The 18,504-nt window shown below is 45.3% G+C and overlaps 1 protein-coding gene across 3 annotated transcripts in view; it reads left to right on the forward strand.

Moving 5' to 3' along the window:
• P4HA3 (prolyl 4-hydroxylase subunit alpha 3) overlaps positions 1-14,662 on the forward strand; it is a 33,277-nt gene extending 18,615 nt beyond the window's left edge. For all 3 annotated transcript variants that reach the window (XM_069969513.1, XM_069969514.1, XM_069969515.1), the window contains exons 5-13: positions 5,842-5,893; positions 6,411-6,577; positions 6,800-6,976; positions 8,394-8,458; positions 9,150-9,309; positions 9,580-9,642; positions 9,910-9,978; positions 11,435-11,531; positions 12,051-14,662. In XM_069969513.1, coding sequence (XP_069825614.1) covers positions 5,842-5,893; positions 6,411-6,577; positions 6,800-6,976; positions 8,394-8,458; positions 9,150-9,309; positions 9,580-9,642; positions 9,910-9,978; positions 11,435-11,531; positions 12,051-12,121 — 921 coding nt within the window. In that variant the 3' untranslated portion in view covers positions 12,122-14,662. The remainder of the gene's footprint in view (positions 1-5,841; positions 5,894-6,410; positions 6,578-6,799; positions 6,977-8,393; positions 8,459-9,149; positions 9,310-9,579; positions 9,643-9,909; positions 9,979-11,434; positions 11,532-12,050) is intronic.
• Positions 14,663-18,504: the final 3,842 nt, after the last annotated feature.

The raw sequence follows: 18,504 nt of genomic DNA on the forward strand, positions 1-18,504 counted from the left end.
AAAAAGGGGATCCCAAAGGGGCAGTTTTTACGTCTGAGGCGCAATTGCTCCTCGCGCTCAGACTTTGAGACTGAAAGAAATGAATTACAGCGGCGCTTCCAGACTAGGGGATACCCTAATGATGTTATCACTCAAGCGAGTGAAGTAGCCTCCAGCATAGAGAGATCGGAACTTTTAATACCAAAAAGAAAAGAAGGAGGTAATGAACTCATGAGAGTGATAGGCACGTATGACAGTGCACACAAAGAGGTACGAGCCATCCTTAATAGATACTGGGACATTTTGCGTATGGACCCTGTCCTTAAGGAAGTTATACCGCCATACCCTGCGATAACCTATCGCAAAGGGAGAAGTATTGGTGACAGGATAATCCACAGCCACTTTGTCCCAGTACAGAATGAAACCTGGCTCCCTAAACCCCCGAAGGGGTGTTTTCCATGTGGATCTTGTTCTGCATGTGAATTTTTACAAAAAACAAAAAAATTTTCCTCCGTAGTCACGGGTGAAGAATTTGAAATTAGAGACTTTGTGGGCTGCCGCACCCGAGGCATAGTCTACAAAGCAAGATGTACGTGTCCCCGTGAGTACGTAGGGAAAACTATAAGGGAGCTTAGAAAAAGAATACAGGACCACGTTGGCAATATTAGGAGGAAGGAGAACACCCCAATTGCGAAACATATTAACGAGGTCCATGATGGTGATGTAAAAGCCATATCCTTTGTGGGTATTGAAAAAGTGCATCCACCCAGACGTGGTGGCGACTGGGACAAAGTGATCCTCCAAAAAGAATGCCGTTGGATTTATAAATTAAAAACGGTCAACCCTCTGGGTTTGAATGAACAAATCAGCTATGCCTGTTTTTTATAAATTTCGGAGTAGTATGAAATATGTATCTTTGTCTATGTTAACTCCTTTCTAAATCATGACCTAACCAACCATGACCTATCACATAATATTATTTTTGTTTAAATCACACACGCCCGTTTATCCCCTATCCTATTTTATCGCGCTTTAGATATGCATATACCATATCCGCTGTGAAACATATCGTATGAGACACATGCTTTATCTCTGTCTGGTTACTGTCCTCCGTGGTCGCTATGACAGTTTTTTCCCTGCTACTCACTGTCAGTGTAAATTTACACTGTAGCAGGAATTGTCATAGATATTTTGATATGCGGCAGTATTATACCCTTTGTTATGACACCGTGATGACATTGGGAATAGCGCCACCTCTAGCTTTCATTGGATTCATATGGTTATGTTAAACATAACTGATCACAGTATGTGAGGACACTGCGTTTACATTGGGATCAATGCTACACATAGTATGTACCATTCATATGTACCTGTTAAACTTAGCATACTAGTGTTCGTGCTGTCGGCCGATTGGTCAGTATTGGTGTGCGTCTCAGGTGACGTGGTTGTGCGTTCCAGCTTTACACTAGCCCACTGTGACGTGCACCGAATGACCAGCGGACATGTGACCAAAACGGGCGATCACATGACGCACACGTAACTACGATACGAAGGCTCACGTGACCGTGATGCTCTTCGGACCCGGAAATATTAGATAACACATGACTGTGACAGCGGGGGTTGAGCATGTCAGAGCGCGATTTTTAGGATGTCCAGGTGGAGACGGATTTGCATCAAGTGTGTAGCCGCAACCTTTTCTGGGCGGAGTTTTGTACATATAAACCAGCATGTCTTGTGTATCAATAGGGGAACACCATACGCGTAGCTGGCACCACACGTGCAGCTTCTACCCTTCTTTGTTGTTTTGTACGTGGCACTTTTTTCGTTAGATCCCCTGATGATTCCCCTAACGGGAGATGAAATGCATTGGGACACAGCCACCAGTGAGTATTAGGGTTTAACTAGGGACCCTAGGAGCGAGTGTGGCGGAGTCGCCCTTATTAGGGCGAGAGCTCTGTCTGGAGGGACAGTACTTTTAGGGTGCAATAGGACAGTGTCAGGGATCGGCTGTCCTATCTCCTACACAGTGTGCACCCCGTTTTTTGTCCTCCATTTCTCTATACCAGAGGATCTCAGCCGCTCATTGTGGAATCCATTGGGGCTCAGGACGATTACGCATCCCGTATGGTCCACTATCGCTCCGGTACCATCTACTCAGCAGTCACCGTTGAGTGGTAAGATATATTTTACCTAGGATACCTATCTTATAAAATTGTCTGGTCTATTTCTTTGTAACTGAAATTTTAACTTTAAATTAATAAAAGCTATTTTTTAGATTTAATTAATTGCACTCCACTATTTGTATTATTGGCTATTTACTAGTGTGAGTTTCTTCTGTGATATTTTTTTGGATTTACATAAAGGTGGTAACTAGTAGCAACAGTCTCTCCGCATGCAACCGGGAATAAGGCAGACTTGAATAAAGCAGAGTAATGGGTGATGCTGCAATAGGCTGTGAGAGTAACGTGCTGAATGATGGGAGTAGTAGTGAAACTGAAGATGAGATGCTGGGTGGAATGAGACTTGAATGAAATACTTGCTGTTGATGATTAGAGAAGATGATGATGAGAGGAACTGAAGAATGACTGAAGAATCGACACCCAGATGAGAATCTTGAGACTTGAGACAGGAACACAGCCAGTGGACTGGAGCAGCAGAGCACACGCAGGCCTCTCTCTTAGCAGGGAGACAGGACAAACACAGAACTTGTCTCCTGAAGGTGGAGAACAAGACTAGACTGCACAGGAACAGCAGAGCAACACACCCTATCCCCTCTGGGACAGGAGATAGACTGAGGTAGAACAGGAAGTCACATGGTAACCCCAGCCAAAAGCTCGATGACCATTGGAGTTACCATGGAAGCAGGGCACAGTCACGTGACATCCAGCCATTGCATCATCACACCATTAGGCATATACAGAGAAATATACATGAGAAGTACCATACTTGAACACTGGGGGGCGACATAATACCATTAGACACTGATACCTGAATATACATGCAAAAAATGAATGAAATAGCAGACCTGAATACTGCAGGGGTGACACAATACACGCAGTTTGCAGTGGACCATAGCTTTCCAGAACAGAACTGGTTATAATACAAGTGCGAGCATTAGAAGGGCTGTTCTGGGACACTGCATACCACCCTACTAGAAATGAGCCGACCTCGGCGAACCACAAGTTGAGGTAGATGTGGCCGAATGAACATAGAGGACCAGGACAACAAGACAAGAGGAAGGAATGTTAGTGTGAGTGAATATGCGGATGTGTGTTTCCCACGCTCAAGGCACAGGTGACAAGAGAAATATGAAGAGAAAGAAAACCCTAGTGGCAGGACTTCACCTAGGGGTGCCTAACGTACTCTGGTTACAGGTAGTTAGTGCATGGACCATCTGACATGGAAGCCAGGACAACTTAACTGCTGGCGGAGGACCCTCAATATTCCAGTCAGTTTGACAGTAGGTTTCCAATGAAAATGAGTTACCCTACTGGAAGAAAGAGAACTGTGAAGACCTGTGTACTGCCTTGGGTGTCTGTGTGAAGTGACTTGGACACCTGGAAGAGAAAGAATAAAATAACAAAAGCAAGCATACATGGGGAGCTCCCTTTCATACCAGTCAATCATAAAACACAATTACTCAATAGGCCAAACACACGAAAAGGTATCCAAGGTGCAATATGTATGGACAAGTGTGAATGTTAGTTATGACTATGTGTAGCAACTACGGTGTGTAGGGACAAGACAGAGGTGAACAGACACTGGAAACAAAAGGAAAGGAAATACAAAAGACAACAAATACTGCGAGGTCTGGAGGAGGATTGGCTCACATAACTCTGAAGACATCTGAAGAAAACTGGCTCCAATATTCTTTCCAGCTGTAGATATAATAATCCTATACATGGAGAAACTAGAAGATTCTTCTGAAAAATACACTCTTTAGAAAATACACTTTTTTTTTTTTTTTTAAAAATAGACTTTCTCTGAGGCTATAGATATAAATATGTAAGCTGACTTCTTTACTCAGAGGAGGAGGAAACTGTCTGACTCTGACATGAAAATATACACTGTGAGAAAATACTTTTTCAAAAGACACACTTTACTCTGAGACTATCTAAATGACTTTTCTGTTTACTCAGAGGTAAGAAAATATATATATAAGACTCTGACATGAAAATAGACTTTTGACTACTGAAGTGCAATACTGAAGTGCAATAATAAACCTCTGACAATCACATAATCTGGAAAATGCTTTAGGAAGGGATGGATAAGTGTCTCTGTGTGGTAGAGTCTCTTTAGGCAATATACACCATCATCCATGTAAAGGCTCTGGGACAGGCACTAGAGAACAGTTTGGGTCAATGAGTGTCCATCAGCACATAGCTGGGTGATAATAAGGAAACTTGGTCAGGAGGACCAGGCACGAACCTTGAACGTTGCATAGAACTTAATCACACAGGAACCACAACAAAACAGGAACAGTTTAAGGACTTTGGTCTCTGTAGCGAATTATTGTGAAGAGGCGGGAGGAACCTCATTAGGCCCCTTCTCCTTCCTCTGCTTCTTCTTCTCCCACGGGTAGTAGAAGCGTGGAGGGCCCGGAGCAGAAGCATCGCTGGAGACAGTGGTGACCACAATGCATTATAGGTGACGGTAGTAGAAGCGTTGGTGGCTTTAGCCACGGCTGTGGAAGAGGCAGTGTTAGCTGCTGTGGACTGCCCTGCTGTAGTGGGAGCTGCAGGTGCCGCAGTGGGCATGGCGGTCGCAGCTTTAGTGGCAGGCGGCAGGACAGCGAGGGCCTGCTGAATGTCCTTGATCAGCTGTATAATCTTAGGCCCACGCCTGAGCACCCATTGCGGCAGGGGCGGCGAATCACGCCCTGGAGGCCGCCACAGACCGGGGGACACTGGAGCCTTGGCCGAGTCCTTTACTTTGAGGCCCGGGACGGGGGACAAGAAAGTCGTTTCACTTACATACGGACCGCCCTCCGGTGACGTGGATCGTCCGGTAGAGAAGGCTGAGTCCGAGGCACTGGAACGGTCCGGTTTCGGCGAGATGCTGGCACCAGGTGTGGATTCCCCGTCTTGAGTAGCGGAGGACGGAGTGGAGGCCTGGCTGAGACTTTCGTCGTCCAACGGGGCAGCGCCCCAGCTGGTGTCGCTGTAGGATGGGAGCGGTGCTAGCAGGCGGGCAGGATTGCTTTCTGGCAGCAGGCAAACGTTTCTCAAGTATCTTAGTTGCCCCTAGCAACCAATCAGATTCCACCTTTCATTCCTCACAGATTTTTTGAGAAATGAAAAGTGGAATCTGATTGGTTGCAACTAAGACAATTCTACTTTACACCAGTTTGATAAATCTCCCCTTGTGTGGCAGTATTATATTACACTGTATAGCAATATGATCTAGCACTATGTGGTAGTATTATATTACACTGTATAGCAATATGATCTAGGTACTATGTAGTAGTATTATATTACACTGTATAGCAATATGATCTAGGCACTATGTGGTAGTATTATATTACACTGTATAGCAGTATTATGTGGGCACTATGTAGTATTATATTATACTGTATGGCTATGTTCACACAACATATATTTTCGTAAATGTACAGCCGTTGTTGCAATCGGCAACAACGGCCGTACTTTGTACGAAAACATAAGTTGCCGTGCCTTCTATGGGATCCCGGCCACTGGGGGGCACCATTTGCCTTCTCTGCCTAGCACACTAAAACTCCTTGTCCCGGCCCTGCTTGTTCACCCCACACATGCCGTATCCTGATATCAGGGGATGTCTATGGGTTATATGTGTTGTGCTGTGCGGTCAGGTGTGCATCACTCTGACAATCTGCTCTTTTTCCAGACGGGGAACGTGTCTCAGGCGTTATACCTCTCCAGGGAGTGTCTGCTGTACGGTATGTGAACAATCCGCCATCTCTGTGCTGTATGAAGCGTCACCCTCCAGTCTATAGTCAGGGAATAGGATCCGCTGCTGCGCGATGTAGTGTTTACAATACAAATCTATGCATGGAAACCATCAACAAGCAGGAAAGCTGCTCATTTTGATTTAAGTATGGCGCCACCCCTGTCCTCAGGTCATGTGTGGTAGTGCAGGTCATCTACTTCATTGGCACAGGGCTGCAGTAACAATCACACACCAAGGAAAGGTGTGGCGCTATTTCTAGAAGACTGGTATCCTGTATGGTCCCTGTGTTAACCCTTCATTTACCGAATGAGAACAGAATACATCACGCTGTCTCCTCTAAGAATAGAATAAGTGGTATAATATTGGCCACATCATGAATTCCATGTAAAACATTATACAGCTATACAGTATTCCTCTATCAAAACTGCAATTCTGGAATTCTATTCATGAACAAGGAGGCTCAGGATGAGCAGAGCGATGAGTCTCCTCTCTATTTTTCTCCATAGATCCTTATAACATGAGAATGGCTCAGAATATCGTCAAATACGAACAAATCCTAGATGAGACTCCGGCTACAGAAGAAGTGGAGGAATCGAGTCTGCCGAGGCCGAACGTCACCCATCTGAGGACACGGGACCTGTACGAGGGGCTCTGCCAGACCATGGGGACACAGGTACAGGCAATATAACAGATATGCCAGGGACCTGAGCACCAGTGATGTCACCTGATGCCGTATCTGATGACATCACTGATCTTACTGATACACCATGGAGAAACCCTCTAACCGTGCTGGTGTAGGCCACCTATACTGGGAGGGCCCATACTGCTGTACTGTGATGTATGAGCTGCTATCAGAGGTTCCTCCATCACCCATCATCTCTCTCTGTCTCTTCAGCCCTTTCATTATAAGAATCCAAGACTCCTGTGCTCCTATGAGACAAACAGCAGCCCATATCTCATCCTCCATCCCCTGAAGAAGGAGGTGGTGAACCTGACTCCCTACGTTGTTCTCTACCATGACTTTGTCAGCGACTACGAGGCAGAAAAGATCAAGAAATTTTCTGCTCCATGGGTGAGTAGAAGATAGGGCAAACCCCATCAAAACATAATCCAGGGCTGCACTTACATGATTTATTCTGTATTATACTGCAGAGCTGCACTCACTATTCTGCTGGTAGGGTCACTGTGTACATACATTACATTACTGATCCTGTACTGATCCTGAGCAACATCCTGTATTGTTCTCCAGAGCTGCACTCACTATTCTGCTGGTGGGGTCACTGTGTACATACATTACATTACTGATCCTGAGTTACATCCTGTATTATACTGCAGAGCTGCACTCACTATTCTGCTGGTGGGGTCACTGTGTACATACATTACTGATCCTGAGTTACATCCTGTATTATACTCCAGAGCTGCGCTCACTATTCTGCTGGTGGGGTCACTGTGTACATACATTACATTACTGATCCTGAGTTACATCCTGTATTATACTCCAGAGCTGCACTCACTATTCTGCTGGTGGGGTCACTGTGTACATACATTACATTACTGATCCTGAGTTACATCCTGTATTATACTGCAGAGCTGCACTCACTATTCTGCTGGTGGGGTCACTGTGTACATACATTACATTACTGATCCTGAGTTACATCCTGTATTATACTGCAGAGCTGCACTCACTATTCTGCTGGTGGGGTCACTGTGTACATACATTACTGATCCTGAGTTACATCTTGTATTATACTCCAGAGCTGCGCTCACTATTCTGCTGGTGGGGTCACTGTGTACATACATTACATTACTGATCCTGAGTTACATCCTGTATTATACTCCAGAGCTGCACTCACTATTCTGCTGGTGGGGGCACTGTGTACATACATTACGTTACTGATCCTGAGTTACATCCTGTATTATACTCCAGAACTGCACTCACTATTCTGCCGGTGGGGTCACTGTGTACATACATTACATTACTGATCCTGTATTATACTCCAGAGCTGTGCTCACTATTCTGCTGTGTACACAGCTCCTCTGGAGTAGTCTAGGACTTTCCTCATTGCTCATTCCTAGAGGTCGGGTTGGTCTGGATCCACCATTTTTTTCTTGCTGCTCATGAGATTTGGCTGTGACCCCAGACAGAGAGAAGGATGAGGAGGAAACATAAAACGCCCTATAAAAGCGCAATGGTTGTCAAACATTCCTCTAGTAAAATTCATTTCAGCCTTGTCTTATCTGTAATATGGAAAGCTGGGTGACATCCAGTATAACTGGAATTATATCATCATCCAGCTTTCCTACAGTCCTGAACAGCATAGCTGCCAGTCGTACATCTCTGCTCTCATATAACTTCTCCTGTCAGGAGTCTGGGAAAGTTGGATGAAGGATGGGAAATGCCCCTTACTGTAATGTAGTTAATAATTTTTGACCTTTTATTACTCACCTGCTCCATAGCATGTAATAAAAAAGTGTCACGCTGTCTCCAGCTGCAGCGGTCGGTGGTGGCCTCCGGTGTCCGGCAGGAGCAGGCGGAGTACAGGATCAGCAAAAGGTAATGAGGTTCCCTGGGGTTCCTGTATAAGACTGCCAGGAGGAGTTGTAGAGGTGATGGAACATTGTGCAGTCCCCAGTTATCACCACTAGTGGGCAGCAGTGACAATAGAGAGGTCTTCCTAGTGTCAGCATCCTGGCTAGTCCAAGGGTGGACTAGATGGACCAAGAAGTCTTCTTCTACTCATAATCTTTTAAGAGTGCAGATTACACATTTTGTAGCATAGCAATAATACAGCTCAACTCGGGTTGTGCTACCTTTAACCAAAATTAAAAATTTTGGGCTACTACAGACTCCCCCTCTTAAGAAAAGTCATTCCCAATGTATTGGATGGTGGAGGACAAATCTTAGGAATTAGAAACAGTTATAAAACATTAATAATTTCTGAAAAAATTAATTAAGGCACAAAGCCTACAGTCCTTAAGGTACAGCAGAGATCACTCTGATGTACCTTAACCCTGGATGAACGGCTGTAGCTAAATAGTCCATGGGTACAAAGTGCCATAGTGTCCATGTAACAGTGACAGTTACGGTGCTCCCCCATAGCAGTAGCAGACAGTAATCGCCCACGATTAAAATATTCCCCACTACACATGGCAAACAGTCCCGGTAGGTATGCCAGTCTCACTGCTTCCATAACAATGCCCTCTATTCACCCTGCAATGAAGCCAACTATCCTGGTGTATTGCAGTGCCTGGCTAAAGGACACAATTGACCCAATCATCAAAAATCTGGACGTCCGCATCGCAGCAGCCACCGGATTACATGCCAAAGCTCCATACGCCGAGTATCTTCAGGTGGTCAATTACGGCATTGGGGGGCACTACGAGCCACACTTTGACCACGCTACGGTATGTCATAGAGGCCTGGGTGCTGCATGCAACACTTCTTTCTATCAGACATATGGTTCCAGTCATGGATGAAGTAGAGATATGGTGGAGTGTAACTGCAGGATCAGACTACACTGGGTTTGTTTGTAGTCTGTTGCCATGGTGATAAATAGGTCTGCATTAGACAAATTAATTTTTAATTGTCTGTATACAAAGTTTCTTCATTTTTTGGTTGGGAACATGCCCTTTAAGTGTTCTAATGTCTTGTCTCTCTGACACATCTCACTTCAGTCCAGGAAGAGCCCCGTGTACCGAACCAACACCGGGAACAGAATGGCCACCCTCATGATTTATGTAAGTCCCTTCTGTTTCCTGAGATCACTGCCTCCATCTAGAGGTAATTCCTCGGGAACCCCTGGAAGTCACCTCTAGCCCCGCCAGCAGAGGGAGCTATATAGCCCATTAGCTTCTCTACACCACCCCCCACACTATTCTTAGTGGAATGACCCTGCCCTGCTGTATAAATGAGTGGGCGGAGACATTGGGGGTGTAATAAGTATCATATATATTATAGAGGAGGAGGGATCTCATGCACTCATTATTCCTTCTTCTATATTTCAGCTCAGTTCTGTAGACTTGGGAGGATCTACCGCATTCATATACGCCAACTTCAGTACTCCTGTTGTAAAGGTATGTGAATATATTATATGTGTGTTATAGAGCAGTATATATTATACATGTGTGGTATATGAAGGAATATATTATACTTGTGGTATATGATGGTATATATCATACATGTGTGGTATAGGGCAGTATATATTACACATGTGTGGTATAGAGCGGTATATATTATACATGTGTGGTATAGGGCGGTATATATTATACATGTGTAATATAGGGCTGTATATAATATATCTGTATGGTATATATCATACATGTGTGGTATAGGGCAGTATATATTACACATGTGTGGTATAGAGCGGTATATATTATACATGTGTGGTATAGGGCGGTATATATTATACATGTGTAATATAGGGCTGTGTATATTATACCTGTATGGTATATATTATACATGTGTAATATAGAGCAGTATATATTATACATCATGTGTTATAGAGCAGTATATATTATACATGTGTGGTATAGAGCGGTATATATTATACATGTGTGGTATAGGGTGGTATGTATTATACATGTGTAATATAGGGTGGTATATATTATACATGTGTGGTATAGGGTGGTATATAGTATACATGTGTGGTATAGGGCGGTATATATTATACATGTGTGGTATATTTTTTACATGTGTGGTATATGATGGTATATATCATACATGTGTGGTATAGGGCTGTATATATTACACATGTGTGATATAGGGCGGTATATATTATACATGTGTGTTATAGAGCAGGATGTATTTTACATGTGTGATATAGGGCGATATATTATACATGTGTGGTATAGGCAGTATATATTATTTATGTGTTGTATAGGTCAGTATATATTATACATGTGTGGTATATGATGGTATATATCATACATGTGTGGTATAGGGCAGTATATGTGATACATATGTGGTATAGGGCGATATATATTACACATGTGTGGTATAGGTCGGTATATGTTATGCATGTGTGATATAGAGGGGTATATATTATGCATGTGTGACATAGGGCGGTATATATTATGCATGTGTGATATAGGGCGGTATATATTATGCATGTGTGATATAGGGCGGTATATATTATACTTTTGTGATATAGGGCGGTATATATTATACTTTTGTGATATAGGGCGGTATATATATCATACATGTGTGATATAGAGCAGTATATGTTATACATGTGTGGTATAGGGCAGTATATATTATACATGTGTGATATAGGGCGGTATATATTATGCATGTGTGATATAGGGCGGTATATATTATACATGTGTGGTATAGAGCGGTATATATTATACTTTTGTGATATAGGGCGGTATATATATCATTCATGTGTGATATAGAGCAGTATATGTTATACATGTGTGGTATAGGGCGGTATATATTATACATGTGTGGTATAGGGCAGTATATATTATATATGTGTGGTATAGAGAAGTCAGTATACAATATATTATAACCTTCTTTCCTCTTGTACAGAATGCAGCAGTGTTCTGGTGGAATCTCCACAGGAATGGTGATGGTGATGAGGACACGCTGCACGCCGGGTGCCCGGTGCTGGTCGGAAGTAAATGGGGTGAGAGGAATCAATGTGTACTAGAGAGAGTTATTATATCACAGCCTCAGGGATTGGCCTTGGTATAACTCTGTAGACATGATATTAGGCTGGAACCCATGTAAGATACCGTTGTTGACCATCTAGAAACCCGGCCTTTACCAAACAATACTGGAGCGTGGCCCCTTCTGCTTACAACCAATGGGGTCAGATTTCCGTACATTTTTGGGGCCAGTCATCTCATGTTGCATTTATATAATGGATGGGAATACATACTATAGCTCACATACACTCGGGGGCTCCTGAGCTAGGAACCTCCAACACTCCGGATACCCAGGGCAGGACGGGTGCGAGAGTCTTATCATGGGAACCTCTGACACACAGCTCACAATACTTTACCCCTCGGTTGGAGGGTTCGTCTAAGCTCACGGACCCCCCCTTGGAGTGAGGACCATCTTGTCTTCTGTGGTGTCTCAGGTATCTCCAGGGATCCTTGGAATTCTCCAAATCTTACTTTTTTTGTGTCGTATCTTTCCACAGTGGCGAACAAATGGATCCACGAGTACGGGCAAGAGTTTAATAGACCGTGCGGCCTGAACCCTGGAGATTAGGGAAACGGAGAGGACAGGTGAACGTCCTAGGCAATGAGGAGAGCGCCATGGCTCCGGAGAGGATCGGTGAACGTCCTAAGAGATGAGGAGAGTGTCATGGCTCCGGAGAGGATCGGTGAACGTCCTAAGAGATGAGGAGAGTGTCATGGCTCCGGAGAGGACAAGTGAACGTCCTAAGAGATGAGGAGAGCATCGTGGCTCCAGAGAGGACAAGTGAACGTCCTAAGAGATGAGGAGAGCGTCATAGCTCCGGAGAGGACAAGTGAACGTCCTAAGAGCTGAGGAGAGCATCGTGGCTCCAGAGAGGACAAGTGAACGTCCTAAGAGATGAGGAGAGCGTCATAGCTCCGGAGAGGACAGGTGAACGTCCTAAGAGATGAGGAGAGCGTCATAGCTCCGGAGAGGACAGGTGAACGTCCTAGGAGATCGTCATGGCTCCAGAGAGGATTGGTGAACGTCCTAGGAGATCGTCATGGCTCCGGAGAGGACAGATGAACGTCCTAAGAGATGAAGAAAGTGTCATGGCTCCGGAGAGGACAAGTGAACGTCCTAGGAGCTGAGGAGAGCATCGTGGCTGCAGAGAGGACAGGTGAACGTCCTAGGAGATGAGGAGATAGTCATGACTCTGGAGAGGACAAGTGAACGTCCTAAGAGATGAGAAGAGTGTCATGGCTCCAGAGAGGACAGGTGAAAGTCCTAGGACATGAGGAGAGTGTCATGGCTCCAGAGAGGACAAGTGAACGTTCTAGGAGATGAGAGTGTCATGGCTCCAGATGAGATTGACAGAGGAGCCAAGAGGGGACTGTCAGTAGACATCCTCCCAGCCTGGATGGACAGGACCTGGTGGTCATCCTAGTTGTATTCCACGTCCCAAAACCATTCATGATTTTGGATGATCTAGATGCATTTAAACACACAGAACTGTCCAGGATCTGGTGTGATCTGTGGATCTTTATGGAAATAGTCCAAGAAAAGTTCTGGAAAGATCTTTGATGAAGAACCAAGGGGTCATTGACCAAAAGGACCAAACCTTCCATACCCCTAACCAGCCCAAGGAGGTATATTCTGAATGTATTATAGAAGGACAATGGCCAAAGATCCTTAAAGAAGGGGAAGATGACCAGAGATTAAACCAATGGAGAAAGTCACATCTGGTCAGATCTGGTACATGGGAGGTCCAAATTTAATGCTGGAGAACCTGACGACTACAGTGGGCTTCATATCCATGTTGTTGTTTCAACAAACTTTGCAAATGTAGGAAGCTTTGCAGGATATGTTATCATTGGGATCAGGTTACATGCTGCCCATACAAGTCTATGGAGTAAGGGGAAGTGAGGAGTGAGATGGAAGGGGTGGGGGTGAGTTCAGAGAGCAATGGCAGACAAAAACTACTCAAGTTAACTGTAAGTAATAGATTTCACCCCAGGGGTTGATCCATAGGTTTGACTCTTCACTATTGCCATATAATGTCCTCCATGTTGCTGCTTAGGGTATGTATAGAGATAAAGGAGATCAAAAGCAGGCATAGACTACAAAGTAACTACACAAGAGGTAACTATTAGTATTAGATTTTACAGCAAGGTTTGAGAGATCAGCTGATCTTTTGTGTGATCTGTTGAGCTCAGTCTGCTACCACTTTATAATGTCCTCCATGCTGCTTCTTCTTAGGGTGTATATGGAGACATAGGGGAGGTAGGGTCCCCTCTTCTGTAGGTGCAGTGTATAGGAAACACCATAAACACAAGCCTCCTCACACTAGCTTAGTAAAAATGAGAGGAGTGTGGAGACCTTGTGAAATTCCTCAGACTGACAATTACCTATTGAAAAGGAAGAAGGCCTTCAGCAGCACAGAGTATTTCAGGAGAGACTTGTACTTATCGAACACATTGGCTACATAATAAAAGGAGCAGGGTCTTCAGCAGCAGAGTATCCACTGCAGTTACATACAGACTGGGCCGTATTTACCACTAGGCACCCGTGGTCCGGTGCCTAGGGCAGCACCTTGCAGGGGGGCAGCACCAGGGAGCAGGGGGACAGAAAAAAAACTAATTTTTTTGTTTTTATTTTTTTAGTTTCCCTCCTCCCGTTTAGACTTGCCAGTAAACCTGGTGTCTTTTCCAGGGGGGTGGGGGGTATGGTGGTATTGGTCAGGTCTGGTATCGCCAATAGGTGCGTGAAGATGGGGCGTCCTCAGGTTTAGCGCCTAGGGCGGCAGCAGCTGTTAATACAGCCCTGCATACAGACATGTAAGAAGAACCTGCTCCAGCAGCACAGAGTATTTCAGGAGACGTGAGCAGATCGAAAAGAATGGCTACATAATAAAAGGAGCAGGGTCTTCAGCAGCACAGAGTATTTCAGGAGAGACTTGTGCAGATCGAATAGAATGACTACATAATAAAAGGAGCAGGGTCTTCAGCAGCACAGAGTATCCACTGCAGTTACATACAGACATGTAAGGAGAGCCTGCTCCAGCAGCACAGAGTATTTCAGAGCAGTTTTGCACTGATCCCACATGGTTCAGCTGTGTAAGAAATAAACATCTCTTATGGTTTGTCTTGAAATATGTTTAAGAACTTTTGGGAGGAAAGGCAGTAGCGCCGGACCAGCCAAAAACCTGGGGGGATAGAACAACCAATCAGATGCTCTGTTTTCTCCTGGACATCACATGATGCTTTTACAGTTAGGGATCTACATCTGTGAGGGTAATAGAGGGGACTGAGCTCCACACAATACAATACTGCAGCCACCACTAGGGGCACTCACCAGAAGACAAGTTACTTACTTCCAGTACTTATCAGCTGCTGTATGTCCCGCAGGAAGTGGTGTATTCTTTCCAGTCTGACACAGTGCTCTCTGCTGCCACCTCTGTCCATGTCAGGAACTGTCCAGAGCAGCAGCAAATTCCCATAGAAAACCTCTCCTGCTCTGGACAGTTCCTGACATGGACAGAGGTGGCAGCAGAGAGCTCTGTGTCATACTACTAGAGAGAATACACCACTTCCTGTTGGACATCCAGCAGATGATAAGTACTGGAAGACTGGAGATTTTTTTTAAATAGAAGTAAATTACAAATCTCTGGCACCAGTTGATTTGAAAGAAAAAAAAAAACATTTTGGTGAACAACCCCTTTAACTCCATACTCTATACCCTAGACCAGTGTCTCACCTCCACTCCTCATCTTGTGAGCTGCGACAAGTGTTATGTCTACATTGTGACCTCCAGGGGGAGCTGAGAACACTAATGTAGCCTACCAGGGACATTCTCAGTAACTGCACTGCTACCCTAGACCACCAGGGATGATAGCATAAACCCCTCTCCCATAGGCATTACTGGTATAAGAAGCCCAAGGATGAAGGACCGGCCATAGCTCGCTCCTCGGACGATTGGATCTTCTGTGTGATTGTAAATGATCAGTGTTGGTCATATGCATTCTGTCAGCCCACATATAAGGGCCCAATAGTAGTCGGCCCCCTGCCCATAACCACCATATCAGGAATGCTGCCGGCCTTACCTCCTGGAGGGGTTAAAGGTGATGACCAGAGGGTCCTAGTTTCTGTGTAGTGTCGCCTCATAGTGTCAGCAGCCAGTTGTTATGTTCAATGACAGGAATAAGAAATCATGAGAGCTGCCATGTAGCATTACTGCCATCCCCCTAGTGGGGGCTGAAGACCAGGGGGTCCCCGTTCCGATGTATGCTGTAACATTAAGCTTCTTGGGGATCAGGCTTGGGGGGGGGGGGGGGGATAGGTGATCAGCAGCAGAAGAGGAATGTTCTTCTCTACTCATCCATCAGAAAGGAAGATCCTCTCCGGCTCAGCCCGGGGCCCCTTACAGATCATATATCAGTATAGGAAGGGGGGGGGGGGGGTGACACTGAAGTATGGATATTACACAATATCAGATCAGTGCTGAAGCCCCAGCCATACTCCTGCTGTGCATTATACTCAGCTCTGCTACATCTGGTGACCACACAGCAGCCGGCACTACACCCGCACAGCAGCCGGGGGCCGGCGCTACACCCGCACAGCAGCCGGGGGCCTCCACTACACCAGACCAGCACAGCAGCCGGGGGCCTCCACTACACCAGACCAGCACAGCAGCCGGGGGCCGCCACTACACCCGCACAGCAGCCGGGGGCCGCCACTACACCAGCACAGCAGCCGGGGGCCGCCACTACACCAGCACAGCAGCCGGGGGCCGCCACTACACCAGCACAGCAGCCGGGGGCCGCCACTACACCAGCACAGCAGCCGGGGGCCGCCACTACACCAGCACAGCAGCCGGGGGCCGCCACTACACCCGCACAGCAGCCAGGGGCCGGCTCCACACCCGCACAGGACATCACCCAGGAGGCTGAATATTCCTTGTAGACGCTTCAGTCATTCTGGGTGGCAAACAACTTTAGCAGCCACTAAACCTTATAGATGTGTCTGGACCGACCTGATAGGGTTAAATACATAGCATCACACATGGTAGGCTTACATACCGGCCTCAGGAGCATGTATCACACACAGAAGACACAGATAACACCAGACAGTATCTCACAACAGGCTTAGATACAGATACTCACACATCATCACACGTGAAAGGCTTTCATACAGAAGACAGTATCACACATGCTTAGATACCAGACAGTATCACACAACATGCTTAGATACCTCAGACAGTATCACACAACATGCTTAGATACCTCAGAGAGTATCACACAACATGCTTAGATACCTCAGACAGTATCATACATGAAAGGCTTATATACAGCAACTCAGCAGACAGTATCACGCATCAGGCTTAGATACCTCACATGAAATGCTTACATACAGCAGCCAAGCAGACAGTATTACATAACAGGCTTAGATACCCAAGCATAGCAAATAGTATCATGCATAAAAGGCTTACATCCAGCAACTCAGCGCAGTATCACACTTGAAAGGCTTAGATACACCAGCACAGTGGAAGTGGCACACATGATAGGATTAGATACCCAAGCACAGAAGACAGTATCACACATAGGCTTAGATACCAGCATTATGTAGACCAGGAGAGGGGAACCTTTGCCCTCCTGCCTGGACAGCCTTGATGGGAATTTTAGTTTTGCAATAGCTGGAAGGCCGAAGGTTCCCCATCCCTGCTGTAGACAGTATCATACATGTCAGGCTTAGATACAACAGCAGATTTGATAGGCTTGGATACACCTGCACAACAGACAGTATCAGCTATTTACTTATGTATGGAAATTATTTCTACATACTGGAAGCCTCCGTGCTGATGGCGCCCTCTGGTGACCACATGGCAGTACAGGACGAGGCTCCTCATATACACAGCAGACGATCCCTCATATTCTGGATATATATATATATATATATATATATATATATATATATATATATATATATTATAGAGAGAGACCACCTCCAGCTAATCCCCAAAATAACACAGCGCCCCAGATCTGTACACACGGATGCCGCTCTGACGTGAACATTTATTTGTGTTCTCACTTCTGTCCATAAATTAAAGATTTTACATTCATTAAACATAAAAACGACTCCGGCCACAAAGCAAATTCTGTTCTTACTGTAAAGTCACTGAGAGACTGAGGGATGTGACTGTGGAGACAGTGATGACGCAAGAACCTGTGCGGACCCCTGGCGGCAGGAGGAGGAGACACAGATGGAAGCAATTTTAGTTTAAAAATGACAGAATCCCACTTTATGGCACTGCTGCAAACCATGAAGGCTGAAGAATAAGCAGCTGACAGACCCTTTGGCGGTGGCGGCTTATCTCCCCCAGAGAACAAAGGATTGAGTATGTTCAAATCAGACATGCCCGATCCTTCATCTACCCTGACATCTGCTATGGGAGGAGAATAGCGACATGGTACATCTCACTGAAAGTATGAGCTTCGGACAAGTTTTATCTAATATATATGTCCTGCTTTAACTTATGTTCAATAAAAGGGGGTCTCTATTTATCAAAGTGCCCCCAATAGTGAAGGCTGCTTACATGACCGTGACATCATCGGGCAGTGACATCAACCAAGCCCATGATATCTTGCAGGGTAACATGGCTTTTCTCATGTGAAATCAATCCTAATCTTTGTATAATGAAGGATTAGCTCTCTAACATACTATTCAAGGTCTCTGCTTGCTGTCAGTGAATGGAAGTATCATTGTGCACATCAAGAGGCTGAAAACTCTTCGCCTTATACTACAGGGTGCGGTTCAGGGAAGAAACAGAGTGCTGCACCTCACACCTATGGCTGATACTAGTGCCCCTAGGCAAAATAAAAAACACATCAGAATTTTGTGTATGAATTGATCAAGCCATACTGCCCCATGTACCTCGTGCCGGTATCTGATACACATTTGTTAGCTATGGTGAGTGCA

Source organism: Dendropsophus ebraccatus, chromosome 5, assembly GCF_027789765.1.
Source record: "Dendropsophus ebraccatus isolate aDenEbr1 chromosome 5, aDenEbr1.pat, whole genome shotgun sequence".
In the NCBI taxonomy this organism is placed as follows: Eukaryota; Metazoa; Chordata; class Amphibia; order Anura; family Hylidae; genus Dendropsophus; species Dendropsophus ebraccatus.